We start from the raw sequence: 21,207 nt of genomic DNA on the forward strand, positions 1-21,207 counted from the left end.
ATGTGAAGTACTTACACCAAAGACCCAATCCTGCTTTTAAGCAGCGACTTTCTTTTAATGTAGGTGTGTCATTAAAAACAGCCAGGTGGCCAGAAACTGAAGCAAAAGCTGCCTCTTAAAATTCGTTTAGGGGCGATGACATTCATATGGTGCAGACTGAATTAAAATTAAGACAGGTCATTTATATTGAGCGCTTCATGTTCCATGGAAGTTTTTTTGGTATGGAATACTCTCTTTGTAGTGGTCCTGATGTGATCTACAGCTGTGTTGGGCTACAGCTTTGGCCGCATCTCTCAGGACTGTTGTCCAGCTTTCAGTGGCTGAAGGGCATTTTTACAAATGTAAAACAGTAATTAATAATGGCCCTTAAAAATATTCAACATCCTCTAAGCTTTAGGAAACATATTGACCCATTCAAAAAAAATCCAATAAAGAGAAAGAGAATTGTGGCAAAGTTTGCAGTATGGCTTTATAGTGGGTGCAATTCACTTCTCATCTAAATGACAATAGCCCCAGAAAGTAAGTCCCAGTTTATTCTATATTAACCTGTGGTGAACAGATCTTGTGAACATCTTACTTTATATTTGTCTCTGATTTAAGGCCAAAGTACATATTATGTATAAGAGCCAGTAGGGTGTAGTGGCTTGGGTACTGAATTAGAATTCTGACACCACCATTCAAAGCAAGCAACAAGGCTGTATGGTGTTTTTAAGGGACCCTAAAAAGAGAAGTTTCATGCAACCCTCATTCTCACCTAAAGACCTCTGGCTTCTCTTGTCTTTCTTGCTTTTTGATACTTCTATTGAAGCCCTGAGCTGAGAGATTTCCTAATCAAGCAAATAGCATCAAAAAGGGTCCCCCCAAAAATAAGTTTAAAGCAAGGGTGGACTATGGCTCAGCAAGAATGGTAAAATGCTAACAGCTCTTATTCTCCTTTCTACATAATTCCAAGGAAACCCCTTATACTAAACTGGTGCCTGGCATCTGTAATGGACTGGATGAAAGTGAACATGTTCCTGGTTAATCCAGACCAGACAGAGTTGTTCCTGGTCAGTTGAAAGACAGATCTGAGAAAGGGATTATTTAATATACTGCCCTTGAAGACACAGGTTCAGATTCGGCGTACTCCTGGATTCAGCCCTACTCCTGGATTCAGCCCTGCATGTGGAGGCCCAGGTTTCAGCAGTGAGCTGAAGTGTATTTGGATAGTTAAAGCTAAAGTGTCAAGTGTGCCTGTTCCTGAAGAAGTATTTTCTGGCTATGGTAATACATGCCCATCCTGTTTGGATTATTGTAATGTGCTCTATGAGGGGCTGCCTTTGAAAAGTACTCAGAAACTTCAATTGGCCCAAAAAATCATAGAGTTGGAAGAGAACACAAGGGCCATCCAGTCCAACACCCTGCCATGCAGGAATACACATTCAAAGCACTCCCGACAGATGGCTATCCAGCCTTTGTTTAAAAACCTCCAAAGAAAGAGAGTTGCAGCCAGCTTGATAATTGGGACTGGCTACAAGGAGCACACAAGTCGCTTCTTACAACAGCTTCATTGGCTGCCAATCTATTTCTGGGCATAATTAAAAATGTTAGTAATTCCCTATAAAGTCCTGTATGGATTGAGTCTAAGTTATTTGAAGGACCATATCTGCCTATTTGACCACTTTAGTGATAGGAGATCTTTAGAAGAGGCATGTCTATCTATCCCACTACCTTCTCAGGCATGGCTGGGGAGAATGCAGGAGAAAGCCTTCTTTGTGGCTGCTCCCAGACTTTGCAACCCCCTGGATACCTATTTCTGTGGCAAGGAAAATCACTCTTTTTCTGTTGTTCAGCAAATTTGAAAAGAACCAATGCAAACAAAAAAAGTCTCTCTAAAATGTAGTCTGGTGAATTTCAGTATTGGGCCTAATAAATAAAACTATCCTTGAATGACTTTATTTATGTGAGATAGGTTTCTATAGTTCAGTATGTGTAATTTCTGATAGAATCATTTAAAAAATTCTGCACCAATACTTTTGCACAGCAGACAGATTAAGTAAAAGTGATCAATTTGTCAGTATTGGCCGTTATTCAAGAGTGGTGTTCTATGGCACAAATGAGATTTCATGTACCTATTTTGCCTAAGGAAGAAAGCCAGTGAAATTTCTGGTTGTGCAAGAATGTCAAGAGACCTCAAAAATAAATGCTTGCACAGTGGGAAAACCAGTGGAACTTGGTATCATGTTATTTTCCTACTCTAATATTACATTGAATTTCAGTCCATTTGACTGAGGAGTAATGCATATGGGCTAGTTTTCGGCATATTTTGGAGCCCTTTTGTGTGTGAACATTTGATCTTACCAGTGAAAGGTGTTAAATTACATTCAGACAACTCAGCATTTTGGGGTTTCCTATGCTGGAAATAATTACGTAGGATTTGCTAAAAGATCAAAGGTTGACTCAACACTGACTCAGGTTTAACTTAAACCAGTTGGATTTAACTTAGTAATTATGATTAACTGTTCACATTGATTTCTTTTACACTTGACTTAGATGCCAGGGCTCACTTTTCATGTTAATTGTGATTGATTAATAAGGGTCACCACACCTTTGTAGGGAAGTATATTTGTATGACTAAAATAAAAGTGCAATAAAGGAAAGGAAAACATAGTTCAGGATTGGAAAGAATTATTGAAGTTGCAATTTAATCTTCATTAGTAAACGTGCTGCAAACAAGACAGACAACTACTGATAGATGTTTAACATGCATTTGTACCTTTGAATAAATCAAGGCATGGATTTTAAAAGTTCTGCCTTCTCTTATTGTATATGAATGCAAACAACATACTGTGGTCAGTGACTAATATACTGTAATTATTAGGTTATAATCATTAATACAGTTCAAAATTTAAAGTTCTCATTGTTCTTGTTAGTGTGTTACTGCTAGTAAGAAAAGAGATTAGAATATCCTCTTCTTTTTAAAACTTTGTCCTTTACCTATCTTATATGTATAAACCCCTGCCACCTCAGTTTAATTTTTTAAAGAGATTCATGTGTTTCTAATTTCTGAATGTTAATGGGTTCTCCTATGTAAATAAGAATTCTACAGGTTCAATATGAACTTTCATAATTAAATTTCATGATAAAAGTAATTTACAAAATAATGTTTAAATGTTAATATTTTGTTCAAATTAGAAAGCACTGGATTATTTGACACTGAAATGGTATTCAGAATGTTAGACATTCTTTATCTGCTGAAATATTAATCTGCCTATTATAATATGTAAAATCTTAAAAAAAAAAAAAGAAGTGGCTTAGATAAATTACTGCTGTAGTACTCTTACAAATTATTGTAGTGGGAAATTGCAACTTTAAGACCATGTAATTACCATCCATGGATCATGGTGTCTTATTACTTAAAAATGAAATAATATCTAGGTGCATTGGGGAGCAGAATGAAATACTGACAGCCTTTTTACTTCATGTTTTGCCACTGAGAAACTGTTTTGATTTCTTTCCTGTGTGGGTTGATGGAGTTTTGCTGTAGGCTTTCCCTCAACCTTGTATTAGCATTTGCCACTTTGAGGTAAGTCTCCTTCCTCTTCACTACCACAAACACAAATGTTTAAATATATGTGACTATCTTCTTGCAGGAAATGTGTATCTAATATAGTCAAGGATATCATGAGAAATTATGAGTTAAGCAGTGCTTTAGTGACTCCCTCTGGAACAATTCCATTCCATGAACACTCCCCATCCTGTTTTTTGGTCATTAACATCTCTTCCCCAGCAGCTAGCTATAGGTGGCAGAAAAATAAAGATTAAAGAATATGGTGCCCTCTTGCTAAAATGGTTATGTAATAAATCAGGCACTCTATGAATTCCACCAACATGCCTGGAGGCAATTTGTAGAGGTGCTTTTTATATCTCTATCTCCGTACTGCCAGTGGGAGCAATCCATAGTGACTTGAGGCCAAGCAAAGATGTGGGCCCAAAGATCCATCAGCAACCCATGGGAAACTGACATTTGCTCTTGGCAGTTATTGACTGCTATCATTTAATACACTAACTTGCACATATGAAGTTTAGTACACAGTTATATTTTAAAACCAGAAGAAAATGGAATGGAGTGATGTGTGAAATGTTAACTTTTCAAAAGAAGAAAATCACCTTGTGAATTGAAGACTGCTGAGATTAAAGGTAAACAGAATGAATGTGAATGTAGAATTTCTTGCTAATGATGGAAACAGGTTTAGTGCTGAGTTAGGTACCCAGCCTAATCTTGACTTATAGCACATATTTGCCTAAAGCTGCAGGAGGTTAGACTTTTTTTACGAAAAGGAAAGGTAAGGAAAGGCCTACATTAATCCCATACCTTTCATTTACTTACCATAATATTACCCCAAAATATTACCCCAAACTCCCACTGCAACATTGCACTGGAATTTTTATTAATAATTTTGGTCATTTACCTGTGTGTGTATTACAGTCCAAGGAAATGTATATAGCTAATTGTTGATTATTTGCTATACTAAGAAAAATGCCATTATTAATACGTAACTGTAAAAATGTGGTAGTAAGGAACCAGGTAGCTTAAGCAGAACACCATGAAGTAGAAGATTTATTATGTTGTCTATTGAAACAAATTTCAGCCACTTGAAGCTGACAGAAAAGGATAAACCTGTCAGTCTCTGCTTGAGTATCAGAATGAGAGAAAATGTGGCACATGAATCAAAGAAGTAAAGGACCTTGGGAAAAGGGAGACATGGACTTGCTTTTTGAGTGAACACAGTTTGAAAGACAACATAGACAAGAGTCACTTCAGTTTAGAATGTATTTATACAAAGTAGTTATGCCATCAGAATGTCATGTAAAATGCTGTTATGATGGTGGTACACCATGACATACGCCAGTGTCACAAGCAGGCTGGTACAAATGGCTTATGATCTGACTGACAGTTTGTAAACTATAAGCTAGGGAGACTAGAAGTTATTCTTGCTTAAGAAGCCTTCACAGTGTACATAAAGTGTGATTTCAGAGAAAGAGAACATAGCATGAAAGGAACCACCGCCTTGCTAAGAAGTGCTGAGTTCAGCTGGTTCTTCACTGTCAGTTCGAAGTGCTATTACATGTTTTAACTCCTTCATTTGCCACATGGAAAAAAACTACCAGATTAGAGAAGTTCAGGAAATTGAATCTACCTTAAAGCTGTAAATGTAGATGATATCTCGGGATATGATACTGTTAACAGTGGGAGACACAAGAAAAGAATAGGGCCTGCTTTCCTTCAGACATGGAATACTAGTGTATGGAAAGAATAATGCTAAAGAAAATAGTAACCCTATTTACCCATGGGATATTCATACACATATTTTACTGCTTGTGTGTTTGAAGTCAAACATGGTAGGAAGCTATAGCTACTACTGAATTCTTATCACATGTGTGCACTGTCAATACAATCCACAGATGGCACATTAAGTACATTAAGTCACAGTTCAGAAGTAGTATTAAAATATACTTTAGTTTAACCATGGTTTGCTTCACACGCCAAAATCTGGCTCATATATTTTCAGCCAAACCATGGTTTGTTTTGCCCAATGCTGAGTTGCCTCTCTTTGACCCCCACCTTCTCTGTGAGTACATAGTTAATATACTGAAAGCCATTTCATTGGCCAAAGACTGACAAAACATCATTGCATTACCATTTCTCTGAACACTGGCTGGCTGCATATACTGTCTGCCCTCCCCATACACAGGGGATCTGTTCCGGACACCCCCCACACACACGTATGGGGAAAAGAGCGTATGCTAAAGCGCCCCATTATTTCTGCCTGGGCTTGCCTTCTGTGTGAGCTCAAAGCCTTAGAAGGCAAGCACGCCTATAAGGAGGGCCGACTCAATGAGGTTGGGAAGATGAATGTTGTCCTCTTGAGATTTCCCTGCACAAAAAAGAAAAAAAGTTCAAAACCATCTTTGTCATCCCCAATTCCAGGAGGAGTTGCTTTCTTACCATCTTTAGTTAACCCTTTCTTTCCACCCTTCCTGAACAAAAGTCCTTTCTGTCATGTTCACTCTTTCAGTAAAACATCACATTTTCACTATTAAAACTTGGCCATGGAGAAATCAAAGGAAACAAGTTTTAGAAATTAGTTAGAGAGACTGAAGCATATGCGATAAAGAGCTTCCCAGTGCAGATACTTTAAGAAACAGTGTGACATGATTCAAGGGCCAGAGGGAAAAGTGATGATTTTAGCAGAGATATCTGAATTGTTTTGAAGATTAGGAAATGAGGAAGGAGGAGGAGAAGAGGGATTTGGCAGTATTTTCCGACATCAAAGGACATATTAATGTTGTTGAAATAGGTGCTGTTTTCTCAACAGGAGGTTTTTAGAAGCTCACAAGTAAATAATGAAGAAAATTATACATGAGATGAACATGAAGCACATTTGCTACAAGGACAGAGCTTCAAAATATCTAGATACAAATATCTATTTACTTGTAATTAAATTATTTTCCAAAAGTGAAGCTACCAGTATGTTACATTATGTAATTTAGCATGGAACAACATTATTTCTTTTACCATAGACTGTAACTTGTTAATTATTTTTACAGTTATGAGCTGTGACCTTACCAATTGATGGAGGAATATCTCATGTTTCAATTGCTGGCTTGTGCAGTGCCTTCTGTTGCTCCCTCATGCTGTGTTCTGAGTAATGAAGCAACAAGAAGATGTATGAAGTGGGAATGTGTTTAGGAGAGCAATGTGTAGAATTCAGTTTTTTAAAAAGTAACCAAAGTAATTGCTTTCATTACTTACAATAACTAGGAATCTAATTAGCTACTTTCAAAAATTGTAATTATAATGGTGACTGGCTACCTTTTTGCCTTGGAAATATAGCTATAACTACTTATGTTTTAAAAGTAATTTTCTAAGCTTGGTACAGGTGCAGTTAACACACACTCGCTACTCTTTCTATCTTATTATGTCATATTATTTAGCTTTGCTCAAGCAACATTTTAACAGACCTTTTATATCATATGTCTTCCCCTGATCCCATCCTGTATTTCCAGAGCTCTCAGCACAGTGGTTCCTCTACCTCACTAGCATCTACCAAAGTCTGCAGCTCCATGGATGAAAATGATGGACCTGGTGAAGGTAAATGAAATAAAACTCTGATTGAAAGTTTATTGTGTAAATTTTACATATACTTTCAGATCAAAGATAAATAAAAATGTAATTGCCGCATATGTCACATATTGACAAAAGAGTGTATTAATGATCTGTTTTCTCCCCCGAATTTTCATGAATTGGACACTAGGAATTGCATATTATAGAATGGAGTAGCCCAGTAATTACATAGTTACTTTCAATTCTTTTCCAATCATCAGGAATCTAATCTATTTACATATCATATGCTCTGTTTCTCTTTATCATCTGAATCAGGAAACACTGCCTAGGTCATGGATTGGTTCCTGGAGAATGAGGGCCAATAACCTGAATCCTCACAAAATGCAAGCACTTTGGATAGGCATCTCCCTTTCCTAATATTTAAGAAAGTCTGCTATGGATTTGGTTGCCCTCCTTCTGACACTGTTGTCAGGTAGACCCAAACTATTCGCTTTGTACATCAGGCCCTACTGGGAAAGGAACATTTTGAGCTGATCCTTTCAAACAGACCCTGTTCCTACTGTTTAAGAGCCAGAAATTTACAAGGTGGGGGGGGGGGGAGAAAACTACTATTTGACCAACCTATTTCTAATATTGAACTGATTGAAACACACATCATATGTTTCATGTGTTACAGTCTTTTAAAAAAGTATTAGGTACTTGCAGACTGTATTTTTGAGTCTGGTTTGAAGAATAATGGTGCTCTAATGGCTACTAAAATGCAAGAATTAGGAAACTTTTTTTCTTTACTGTTTCACTGATATTTTAAAGCATCTGGTGCCCAGGTTGTCTGCGTTGGTGACATTATTGAGAACACTTGTTTAAAAACTAAATATTTAAAACAGAGGGGGAAATAGCACTTATCACATAAGCAAGTTTATGGAGGTCTCAGTTTACAGGATGTAATAAAAGAAGTGCTGGAGTGTTAGACTCCTTTTGTAGATAGATTTAATTGTGGTGGGTTGAATGAATCCAGTATTCACTTGAGATTGGATTTGAGACTGGACTACCTGAGCCTATCACAGAAACATATGTTTGTTTATTTTTTTAAAAAAAAAATGAAAAAAATGCATGCAGCAGAATTATCTATAAATATGTTAAGACTAGATCCACTGTCCACATGCTTAACCTTTCATAATTTATACGACTGAATTTGTGAAATGCATGTAATATCAGTGGCAGAATAGCTGTCTTCTTAAACCATAGAGGTAAAATATGTATTATGTGTCACATCTGTGTTACCTTTCCTAACAGTAAAAATGTACTAATGATTCTTTTCAGAAGTGTTAGAGGAAGGCTTCCAGGTTCCAGCCTCTATAGCAGAGAGATATAAAGTTGGTCGGACTATAGGAGATGGAAATTTTGCCATTGTAAAGGAGTGTATTGAAAGGTGAGAGAGATTTCTTGCTTATTCCTGTTAAAGCAGTCAGTGATGTTAAGCTTCTGGATCACATCTTTATTTGCAGCACATGTGGAACAAAGTAATGTACAAAATAGAAAAGCCTAGCCCAGCTATATCTTTAAAGTGTTTTGGAGGAACAATACATAAATTCAACTTTGATTTATCCCATCTCCATTGCCCATTCCTTACCCCTGTTCAACATATCCCTTCCAGGAGATTCTTAAAATAAAAATAATTGTACTAAAATAATAGGCTGGAAATATTATTCTTTTGTGGGCATTTGAGAAATAATTGCCAACAGCTTTTTCTTTTGATTTACAAATACTCCATAGCTATCCAGACCTAGTGCCCCAGGCATCAGTTCTTATTTCTGTAAATGTTACTTGCCACAAATATCACAGGAATATAATATTCTGCCTTAATGCTAGGCCATCTTGTTTGTCCTTTGTGCCCAGTATTTTCAATGCCAATTGGTGGCAGCTCCCAGGGCTCCATGAAAGTTGGTTTCTATATAAAGTTTCTGAAATGTTGGGCACAAACAGACAGGCCAAAATAAAGCTGCTTCGGGTCACTTTGGAGGTATGCTATGTAAAGGATGCATGCATCCTGAGAGGTCAGAAACCACGCCAAAGCCATACACTAGTACTAAGGACTGCAGCGTAGCTTTGGTGCAGCTTCTGGCCTCTTAAGATGTGTGTGTCATTTAAACAGCATACCTCCAAAGTGACCCGAAGCAGCTTTATTTTGGCCTGTCTGTTTGGGCCCATTGATCCTCTTGCAGACCAGACCAAAGCTTGGACAAGGTACTTTTTTTGGACTAAAGTTCTCAGAAACACCTAGCCAGTATGGCCAGTATGCTGTCTGGGAGATTGTGGGGATTATAATCCAAAAAAAGTAACTTTCCCTAACTCTGGAGCAAGCACTGTTGCTGAACAATAGAATGTCCTGTTTAAGATCATGGCTTGATGACAACTCAGTACCTTTTAGTTCCAGCCTTCAATTGCGACAATAAGTCAAGTGGCTAAGGAAACCCTGTGTACTTATTCTGATTCCACATCCGCAACAAGTTCACTTTTGCCAGTTCCATATTTAGAAGAGAAGTGGGGGGATCAAGAGAGAATCGAATCCACATTTTCTGTTCCCTGGCCAGAGTTACCAACTATTTTACTAAAAAAAAACCTCTGAAATACCAAGCCCAGCATCTGTGTCAGTATCTATCCATATAGCATCCATTTTCCCATGCTGTTCTTTCTCCTGTTAAGAATGCATGTGAGGGCCTAGTTTTGCTTGTGACTGTCCCCTAGCTTGATCAAAGTGAGTATTTTACCAACAAGCAGCCCACTATTAAAAGACCTTTGTATCCAGAAGCAAATACTCTTTATATTTCTATGCCCTATGCCTATACTGTGGGTAAGAAGTATTTAAAGATGAAGGACAAAATTGTTGGTCTTTCATTTGGCTACATTGGGTGATTTCTTATTTGTTACAATTAATATACTGGCAATAGGCTGTTAGGTCCCTCAGACTGAGAAGGTTCTTCCAGTACATTTCAGGGTGATTCAGGGATCAAACCTGGGTCACATTCTACTTTCATGCCCATTCTAACCTTGTCCTACATTCTAACCACACTCTTAACTATTGTACAGCCTTTATTCTCTATGGATTGATAAAGCAATTGATTAATTAAATATTATGATTATGTTTGTGATGATGATGGCAACGGCATTGGTTATGATAACCTCAACAGTGGGGATTTGGGAGAGTCCCCCCCCCACTTATTCTTGTAAAATTTCTCTTGTCTAGTTAACAACTGAAATATAAATGTGTGTACGGTGTATGTGCTTTTTAAGTAAAAGGAGCCATGCTCAGATTCTCTTATGTGAATTAAACCATAAGTCTGAATAGGAGAGCAACCAAATAATTTTATGGCAAGAGGGAAGAAAGTAGAGGGGAATCACTAGAAAATCAACAGTACATACATGTGGATAGTATAATATGTTTAAAAAGACTCAGTTGCATTTGGCATAGTGGTCAAATAGATGAAGTGATGCTTGCACTATTTTACCTTCAAAATTAAAAGAACTAGGGCATCTACCATCAACATGGTGCCCTTTGGATGTGGCAAGCTACAACTCACCTCATTTTGGGCTGCAGACCATGGCTGGCAATTATGGCCCAGCACACATGGGAAGGCTGAACTAGGGATGATGTCTTTCTTTTGATTCTTTTTTTATTTCTTTTGAAGGAAAGTTGAACATTCAGCAGGGATCTAGAGTAGCAGCTAAACAATAGTTTGAAATGTGAATACCACTAGAATCTCAATATTACTGTAAAATAATATAGTGTTGTGTGCATTATCTTTTCTGGGTTTTTTTCCAGTGTAGATGATAATGCTTTATTTATTTAAGAACTATTTCCAGTGTTGGAGCTACAGGGTGTCAGAAAGAAGACAGTAAAGTCTGCTACCCCACTGAAATTTTCCTTTAATCTCTAAATTTCTAACAGTACAGATAATGAAACAGTGAAAATTGTTCACTCCTAGAATTCTTATGTAAGTTTGCTGGGCTTCACATTCTTGGTCACTTTGCCTACCTGTTTTCTTTGGGTGCCTAAGCTGTATTTCTAAATGGTTAACTGAAGTTTTAATTAACTGCAGTGCTAGAAATTTAGAGACCCAAAGAAAATTTCAGGGGGGGAAGAATTGTTGTTTGGCTGGACAATGCCATCACTCCCCCTCCTTTTTGCTACACTCCTGATTATTTACCTGATGTTATAACTCCCCTTATTTTTTTAATATTCTATAGTAAAATAGGTATCAAATATAAAATATATTATATCATCATAGGCTTGCTGGAACAGCTGCATATTTATTTTTTTTGTAGTGTGTGTGTTTGCTTTCCTTTTATATAGTGTGTGTGTGTGTGTGTGTGTGTGTGTGTGTGTGTGTGTGTAAAACAAGAGCAAATACAGTTCTTCAGATTATGGCATGCAAGCTCATTGCTTTGCTTCTTGCAGTGCAAAGGATATCCAGGATGTTTCATTCACAGAGATTACATGATTTGTAAATCAATTAGGCTTTTATCATATTTTTATACGAACCTCTTCAGAATAACTGCATACATATAAAGATCATGTTCCAATGAAGTGGTGCTGTATTTCTTGCAGTTATGTCAAGAAGCCCTCTAGTGGGCAAAACAAGAGGATGGCTAGCATAAAATAAAATAAAAATGCCACTGAGTATTCTAACAGTCATGTTGCTGCAGAATGTGAATAAGCATGTGTGGATATGGCCTTTCTGTTGAGACAAGCATGAGTAATTGCTGTTTCTTTCAGTGGTATAAGTAATATTGATCTTTTGAGTCAGAAACCATTACTCATTATTCTCTCTTCATTTATTCTGTTTCTTCCTTCTGCCTCTTATTAGGTCAACTGGTAGAGAATATGCCCTGAAAATCATCAAAAAAAGTAAATGTAGAGGAAAAGTAAGTACAGTACAGGATTTCAAGTTTGGGGCATGCCAATAGCAGGTAGTTGCTTCCATGTCAGTGAGGCAGTGAGCCAAACTCCATGTTTTCATCTAAACTTTAAAGGAGGTGCCCAAGGCACCAACCATGTTTTGTAGTTCATCATCTGAGATAGCTCCTTGAAATCTGTTCTAAACCATGTTTACATGAAAGACTCCCAGTTGCCTCTGGTCATACTATTTATTTTTAAAAAATCATGTTCCATTTTAATTATAAGAGCCATCTGGGCTTTTAACAGCATTTGAATATACTCAGTTGAACAGATAACTGGGAAAGCATTTCACCTTGGAGTTTTGCTTTCTGGAAATCTAAAATAGGTTGTCTAATTGCTCACAGAGAGTTTAAACATCCATCCTAGTTGATGGTTTTGTAATTCTGCATAACAAAAGGATCTAATTCCTACAATTATTAGATACTCACAGAACCTGAAACAGAAATCATTAGAACACACACACAATCAAATGAGCAGCATTTCACAAACTAAATTAGTCCTTTTACTAATAATTCTATAACAAAAACTTTTAAGGAAGAAAAGAAAAATATAGTTAACATTTGTTTTGTGCTTGGAAAAATTAGTTTTTTTATTTCAACATTTTCAAAGGATTAAAGGACTAACTAAGCACTTCTCTACAAGTCTACTCACAAACAAGTCTTGGGGCTGAAAGATGGCCCTGAAAGGGCAGCTTCACGCCAGATCAGGGCCACAACAACCCCTCACCACAGCCCTGATCTGGCTATTTACCACCTCAAAAAGAAGTGGCAGAAAGCCACTCCTCTTTGAGCCAGCAAAAAGCTGGGTTTTTGCCCCAGTGGCAGCTTTTCAGCATTCCTGCAGCATGTAGCATATGAATGCCACACTATCAGAGCACTGCAACACTGCCCGCCAAGTGGTCAGGCAGGCAATGTGACACCAGCTTGGGGATAACGTCAGGACATCTAAATGCCACACCCTCATGCCACCTCCAAGCCGGTATATTGTGCCGGTCTGCATTGCCTAGTAGTGAGTTAGAGTTGAGGCCTAACTGACTTCTGAGCACTAAAAATGTAGTCTTTTCTACCATATTGATCACATTCCCTTTTCACAACCTTTGGCAATCAGTGTCTCTTATGCCAGATTTCTGACACTGGCTAAAAATGGCATTCATGTGTACATGTTTTCCATCTTCTTAATGTATTCTCAGGATTGGATGCATACAACTGCAACCTGTACAAATAGTACAGAGTAAAATTGAACAGGTGGGTGCATTTCTTCTATTTTCCTTCTGAATTTTTTTCTGATCTATTTTCTTTTGTGTGGCAGGAGCATATGATCCAGAATGAAGTTTCTATTTTAAGAAGGGTCAAGCATCCCAATATTGTGCTTCTGATTGAAGAGATGGATATGCCCACTGAATTGTATCTTGTCATGGAGCTTGTAAAGGTAAAAGAAAGAATACATGATTGTTTGCTTGCACTAGGTTTCCAGTCCCATTGAACAAAGGCATACCTGGGCCCAGCATCTCCTCACAGCCAAGAATAGAATTGGGTACCTGAATAACTAATTCTGCACATACTACCCTGTGCAGCAATTCCATTCTCCATGGCTATCTCAATGGAAAGTCCCTGGTCTGGGATGCACATCCTTCCCTGCATGAGGCCAATGGAAGATGGACCCACAAGGGTTATACAGTGTGGAAGCAAATAAAATCAAAGTGTAGGCAGGTGGCCCATCTCCTCCCAATAGCTATGACAATTGTGCAAGGAGGTTAGTGGCAGAAGAAAATTCACTCCCTTAGTCCTTATCAGCCTTCATATGGCAGAAAAGCAGGAAATTAATTAATTAAATATCTTCCCAGCCTCAAGTTGCCAAGCAAATGCAAAAAAGTATCAAACTTATTAATCTTTTCTATAGCATTGTTACTTTGTTAACATTTGACCATGATGTTAACAAGAACTCTAAAACCCATCTGCCCAGTGGCAGAAGCCCATACTCCCTACACAGATTCTGCTACCTAAGATTGCAAATGGGAGGAATTCAACCTCAGGTTTGCATCCATATCTACTTCACTCTGCAAACTTTAGTGTGTTTACTTTTTGGATGTGGGTTTAAATGTAGCAACATTTAATAGTTACAAAGAAACTCATATTTTCTCAATATAATAGTCTCCTGTGATAGCTATTCTAAAGTGTGTGACATTTTTATTCTGAACAAGTTGGGTCATCTCATCCCAAGAACAAACTTTGCTACATGTTAATTTTCAATTACTGTAGCCAAATATGTTTGAAGGATGCTGACTCATCAATTCACAACTGCTGGTTGTATCCTCTTCTTTGCACAGCATGGCCTTTACAATTGAGTAACCATCTGCTATGGACTGGCTTTTGAAGACCCAAGTTTAAATTAAGTTCAAGCTCACAGATGGGAAAGATATTCAAAAAGAAAAGGCTTAATGTGACGGAGCACCAGTTCTTTACTTAATACCATTTTGCATTTATTGGCAGTAACAAGTTTGATAAAAGCAGGCTGCCACTGCTACAAACACATTCTCATATCATGTTGGGTGCTGTTGAGTAAACTGCCATAAGTTTGAGGACAGCACTTCATAAGTAGAAATGAAAACATGTTGCAAGTTGCACTTGTGGAAAGGGGAAAAGACATGCTTGCCGGCAAGCTGCCACTGTGCATAGCGAGGCCAAATTAGTATTCAAGACTAGCAGTGGTTTAGCTGTTTTAACAAGCATGATTTATTATGAGATTTCCTCCTGCTGTTTGAAAGATCTCATTTCAGTTTTACAAAAGTAAAGGAAAGTTGCAGCGTTTATGTTTCAAGTTAGTAAATAAACAATTGGGTACTATACTTCTGAAATGTGGCACCTTATGTTCATGGGTGGTAAGATTTGTTTTCTCCTTAAAAGTAGCAATAAAATACAATCAGATGTTGTTATAATTCTGTCTTGATTCCGGAAAGGTGCAGATGGGAAGGGGTATTAAATGCTACAGCTGAAATAATGTTCTTGGATATAGTGGTTCAGTAATGGTGTGTGTAGTTTTGTGTGAATTAATATGTCAGAAATTGGCAAGTTTAAAGAGCCTCTAAATAAAAGTTTAAATTACACTTTTGTCCAAGTGAGTTGTCTGTAAACTAAGCTCTGTAAGGCCTTTATCCAATAGTTACTGATGAATATCCCTGTGTTTGTTTGTTTTTAAATATTTTCTTTTTGTTCTTTTAATTCTTTACTCAATTCATAAATAAGAAACAAATGACAATGACAAACAAAGCAGACAGAACAAAATAGAATATATTTTCTTTTTTGTGAGCATTCTGTTCACATGGCAAAACTAGCAAAAACTAGAAGACTTTTATGTTTACTTTGAAAGAAATGTTTGCGATATGCCCCAATTAAGGGCTTGTTCCCAAAAACTGAGGTGGCCATGACAGGAACTGTTTGATCATATTATAATATATTATATTTATTTTTGGTATGATGCTTTTCTCCCACAGTGGGAGCTAAGGCAGCTCATAGAAAGTATCAGATTTTTTTTAAATGCCCTCTTTCAGCAGTTTGCCTAAAAGCAGCCCATCACACTGCCTCTCCCTGCATCATGACAGAAATACCTACTCTGTAAATTGATATTCCCATAAATGCCCTGTCCCACCCTGCCCTGCCCTGTCCTGTGCTTGATAGTATACAATGATCAATAGTAAATTATTTTAAATGCTGTGAGCAAATTTATGCCCAGAACAGATGGGCCAAAAGGACTGCAGTGGGACCACTTCGGCACCATTTGTGACCACATGCCCAGCCCCAATCCAGGCCGTTGCCGGAGTCTTCAATTGGGCTGCCAAAAAGGAGTGGATTTTCTACTCCTTTTTGTCCCAGTTCTTTTGGGAAGATCTGGCATCAATGCAGTTTCCGCCCACATTCTGGGCATATGTCAGCTAAACATTGCATCCTGAATGCGGCTGGAAACTGTGTCATTTGGCCTACCTGTTCCAGCCCTTATTTCATAAAGGGTACAGCCCTCACTCCTGTAGTGGGCTCTCAAATCTAAGTGGTCCTCCAGAATAGTGGAGGATTATTGTTTGAGGTAGCTGTCTCATCTTGTCTAATGGTTGGTCCAATCCTGGCTTCATTGAAACATCTTCTTCATTGGCATCTAACCATGATAATTTGAAGAGTTGCATCAGGCTATAGAGTGTAAGGCTGATCAAAACAATAGAAACTGCTTGAAGTAATCTGTGTCCATTTTTGCTGACAAAAATATCAGCAGGGGTTATGGCATATTCAAGGACTCTTCATAGAATTCTTGCCCATCCCTAATAATAATAATATATAATAATATTTATTTGTATACCGCCCTATGGGAAACCAATCCGGGCGGTTGACAACAGTAAAATATAAAATACAACAATTAAGAACACTTTATCCCTCCCCCCCCCTTAAGACAGTATTAAACAGTATAACATATTAAAAACACAATATCAAAGCATAAAAACAACAATTAAAAACTAAAACCCCTGATATCCCTCTGTTGATCCTCAACCATCACTAAGATGGGGCCACGGGTGGCACCACAAGATGGGGACTAAGTGAAATGTTACACTCTGAAAAGTTACCAATACAAAGGAACTCATTACATCATCTCTTGACTTTTTTGTTTCTACACAAAAGCAGCCTCAATTAATTCTCATTATTTTTAATAGGAGCAGCAATATCTGGATGGGAGAATTCACTCTTCCTTTTTTTTCACTGATCCTAGGACATGACTACATGGGGCATTATATCTATTTTCCCCCATCTCCAGACGACACAGGGCCAAACCCCAATTCAAGTGCAAACTGTCATTTCTTAGTTATGCCATTATTATGGCAGAAAGAGATTTACAAATACTTCATAGATGCTCTGAATCTATTTTTCTAGACAAAGGAGGGTGGTGTGTGCTGCTGTCTGGCTTGAAATCAGCATGGGCATAGATCTGGTTTGAGGGAACTGTGGCCCATAGAATGCAAGATGTCCCCAACCCCTTTCCCCCTAGCCCTCTTTCCCCCCCCCCCCCCCAGGACACCTACACAAGCCCACATATTCCCTTCCAATATATTTTTTTCAGGCCCCTTTTCAGCTGCTGAAAATCACTGCAACTGCCCATACCTTATCGCTTTCATCTTCAGCATAGCAGTATGGTGAAGCCCGAGGGATTGGGGGCAATTGCCCTCCTCCCTCAGCACACTTTCCCACTACAAATTATGTGGATGATTTGTATGTTTCCTTTTAGCATGACTTTGGATCAGGGCTTGGAAGAGATATTCCTGTGTCATGTTACCTTTTGGGGAAATGAGGGCAGTTCTGAACAAGGCAGAAAACTAGTGAGCAGTGGGACAGAATGGAATATCCTGGAATGAGGTATGGCTGGCTAGCTGGAAGCCTAAACAGAAGAAGTCTACATTTTTTGTAAATGTTGCAGAACTCACTTGTCCTTTTCTACATATGACAATATAATTATGGGGCACTCCACAAGCAGCATGGGATATAACTGTTCTGTGCTGTAGTATTTCAAATGTTGTAAAAGGAAAGAGCTACAGTATTGAATGCTCTGCCTCCTCCAAAAATCTTATATATAAAACAACTCCTGGAACAGTTTTTTGTGAGTTTTTCAGACTATGTGACCATGTTCTAGAAGAGTTTATTCCTGATGTTTTGCCAGCATCTGTGGCTGGCATCTTCAGAGAATGCTGACATGGAGGTGAATGGGATATATATACTGTATACACATACAGTGTGACCCTAGGTGAATACCCCCACTCACTTTCACACAGTATATATATATATACTCCACTCACTTCCATGCCAGCATTCTCTGAAGATGCCAGCCACCGATACTGGCAAAACATCAGGAATAAACTCTTCTAGAACATGGCCACATAGCCAAAAAACCCACAAAAAACTATGGATGCTGGCCATAAAAGCCTTCGACTTCACAACTTCTGGCACTTTTATCTTTTAAATCAAGTTCTCCATACAGTTATATCTTTGTACAAAGAAATACTTGCTAAACTCATGTGCCGCCTGCAATATGAAGTGATAGAGTTCAAGAACAGTTGAAGTTGTGATCTGCATAGATTATTGGAGTTTCCACCACCTTTTCTATTTAAAACCTTTTTTAAAGGGAGGTGGTAATTCTGTGATATCCTCTAAGAAAATTGTGGTGATTATCATTATGGAAGTTCTCTGAAATCTCATCAGCTGTATTTTCTGTGCTTAGAGGAGTTTTGTTAATACACGATGGTTCTTTTATTTCAGGGGGGAGACCTTTTTGATGCCATTACCTCCACAAACAAATATACAGAGCGGGATGCCAGTGGAATGCTTTACAATCTGGCTAGTGCCATCAAATATCTTCATAGCTTAAATATTGTTCACCGGGATATCAAGCCAGAGAATCTACTGGTAAGCAGAACACCCAAGGCATTCTAGAGATTTTTGTTAATGCTATTGATATCATTCACCTGCTTCCCGAGTGCATTGGAAATGTGTATCACAAATAATGGAACCTTCCATCCCAAAATATTTTCCAAACCTGTGAATACAAATGGATTACTTCTATCTTGCATTAAATGAATATATGCAGTATAAACAAATGTGAAACTGAATCCTATCATGTAGTCTTAATGTAAACTTTAATCCCAGTCTGAAAAATTACAAATGTGTCACTACTATATTGTCTGTGGGTCAAAAAGAGTCTTCCTTGAGGTCCATAATTCCTTGTTCTGTTTCATTGTTGTTTATCCCTTTGTGTTGTGGGTACTGCGTGTGTTAACATGCCCATTTTCAGTAATTTCTGGCTCTTGCCAAGCCATTGTGGTAATGTGGTTCTAATTGGTCCACTGCATCCTTAGCACCACCCCCACAAACATGTTTGTTACCTGCTAAACAACATAAGATGGATATTCCCAGTTGCAGGCACAACATTCTGGACCTTTTATTAATTTACATCTGTCTCTGGTCCAAAAAGAAACCTTCTGCTGCTACTTACCTTAAAACCAGAGAGTTTCGAAGTGTATGTAAGACTAGGGAAATAATGGTTAATTCTGTTGCTTGTACCTTCCTGGTTGAGTAGTTAAATTTGTTCTGCAACTGTACAAAACATTCCTCCCCGATATAGGCTGGTATCTCCAGGACTGAAACTCACTGCCAGAGCCTATGATTTGCATATGGAAGGTCTCAGGTTCCATCGTTAGCATTTCCAAGTAGGCCTGTCAGAGATTCAAGAGAGCAGATACTTTATGGAACTAGTGGCTGTATGAAAGTAATATTAGGAGTAAAACAGACAGTCAAAATAAGCAGGTTTCTGGCCAGCTTCCAGGTGGGGCATTTAGATGGCTCAAGCCTCAAAGCTGGCTGGAAACCAATCTCAAGCTGCCCTACAGGAAGAAAAGCCAGACTAAAAAAGAACTGAATTTTCCCACTTCTTCACAGAAAATGTGCACCTTCACTCATATGTCTAAATGCAGCACCACCAGAGATATTCTAAAGGGGAGCTCTAGCTTAAACCTAACTTTAACTGTGCATATAAACCCTCCTTTGCAGGTGTGCATTTAAAAGGGATGGAGCTGCTGTACCCAAGCGATGGGGGTGGCAGTGACCAAAAGAGGAAGTTTGATGCCTTTCATGGACATGAGTATAACATACACAAAACAGACAGTCAAAGAGGAGACATGGGCATGATTGTACCTTGCCAGCATCTGCATGGGCACACCTCTCCTTCAATGACCTGTGCAGGTTCACAGGGACAGCCATCCAATGGGATGGCAGTCATCAGTGGTTTGCTTCTGCGAAGGTGTGCAGCGATGGTGGAAGGAACAGTTTTTTAAAAAGTACCCAGCATCGTGGCTTCAAGCCACACCATATGGTTATGACATGCTCACTCCAACTGGCTTGGGAGTGGGCAGTGCAGTTGGTGGGGGTTCAATGTGGCTTCGGAAAATGCAGCTTCAAGCCACTTCTTCCTGCCCATCTGTTTCGCCCCTTAATTAGCTAATGTATGGGAACGGGACTCTTTTGAAACCTGTCATTCATGGGGTCACCTTAAGCTGAAGTCAGTTTTGATGTCAAATAACAACAAATGGCACTAATGTTTAAAATAAAGACTCTCAGAACTTAGGGAAAAAATATTTTTTTATCTCCAGCTCCCAGAATCATGCCAAATAGCATGGCTCTGTTTTCAGCAATACATGCATAGCTATCTGGAAGTCTTAATATTAGTGCACCACTGCATACTAAATAGCCATCATATCTGAATTCATTAGAATTCTGTTTCTTAGAATGTCAGAGATGGTTTCATCGAGATATACATGCCAAATTTTAGGAAACTTGAAGTACAAAAGCACTGTAAGTGTTTCCCAATGAGATCAATGATCACTTTGTTGAAAACCGATATTTTCTTAGTGACTATCAGAGGAAACATTATTAGACTACAGATCCTCTGTCTGAATTTAACAGTCTTGATGAAATCATTTACACGCATGCACATACACACACACGCCACTGCTTTTAACCTCCAGACCCAAACAACCCTAAACAAAACAGAGGCCAATGTGTGTTGGGAGTGCCTTGATTGTGTATTCCTGCATGGTAAGGGGTGGGACTGGATTGCCCTTTGTGGTCTCTTCCACTTTTATGATTCTATGATGCTGCAACACTCAAAATATAGATCATTTCAGTCTGGATGAAGGCAGAGGTTGACATTCATTGGTGTAAAGGGATTATTAAATTCTGTTTAAACTATTTTGACTAGTCACCTTATTTTGGCTTGGCCAGTCTCTTTTGCTGATTTATCCCACATGGTATTACTATCAAATTCCAATATGTATGCTATTAATCAACTAGGTAGTTTACCATTTTAGCAATCTAACTTAAAAGACCTTAGTCATGTGATATGTTTGCATACAGAAAGAGCTGTAATATTTCACATTTCTGTTCACTTCCTCTGGTATCTGAAAGACATGCCTTTTCTATTTTAATTGGAGCATTTTTTCATAATTGCACCTATTTAACATGATTATTTTGTCAAATCATGGGATAGCTTTATAGCCATATAATAAGCCCAGGAGAACAACTTCCCTGACTGTTGCCATCTGCAGTGATCTCAAGAGCAG

The 21,207-nt window shown here is 38.2% G+C and overlaps 1 protein-coding gene across 2 annotated transcripts in view; it reads left to right on the forward strand.

The window, feature by feature from the left end:
- DCLK1 (doublecortin like kinase 1) overlaps nucleotides 1-21,207 on the forward strand; it is a 287,750-nt gene that overhangs the window by 231,971 nt on the left and 34,572 nt on the right. For both annotated transcript variants that reach the window (XM_089512502.1, XM_089512503.1), the window contains exons 7-11: nucleotides 7,051-7,135; nucleotides 8,429-8,537; nucleotides 11,974-12,031; nucleotides 13,374-13,493; nucleotides 18,353-18,499. In XM_089512502.1, coding sequence (XP_089368628.1) covers nucleotides 7,051-7,135; nucleotides 8,429-8,537; nucleotides 11,974-12,031; nucleotides 13,374-13,493; nucleotides 18,353-18,499 — 519 coding nt within the window. The remainder of the gene's footprint in view (nucleotides 1-7,050; nucleotides 7,136-8,428; nucleotides 8,538-11,973; nucleotides 12,032-13,373; nucleotides 13,494-18,352; nucleotides 18,500-21,207) is intronic.

The sequence above is a fragment of the Sceloporus occidentalis genome, unplaced genomic scaffold (genome assembly GCF_023333645.1).
Source record: "Sceloporus occidentalis isolate IW3139 unplaced genomic scaffold, rSceOcc1.0.p SCAF_2, whole genome shotgun sequence".
In the NCBI taxonomy this organism is placed as follows: domain Eukaryota; kingdom Metazoa; phylum Chordata; class Lepidosauria; order Squamata; family Phrynosomatidae; genus Sceloporus; species Sceloporus occidentalis.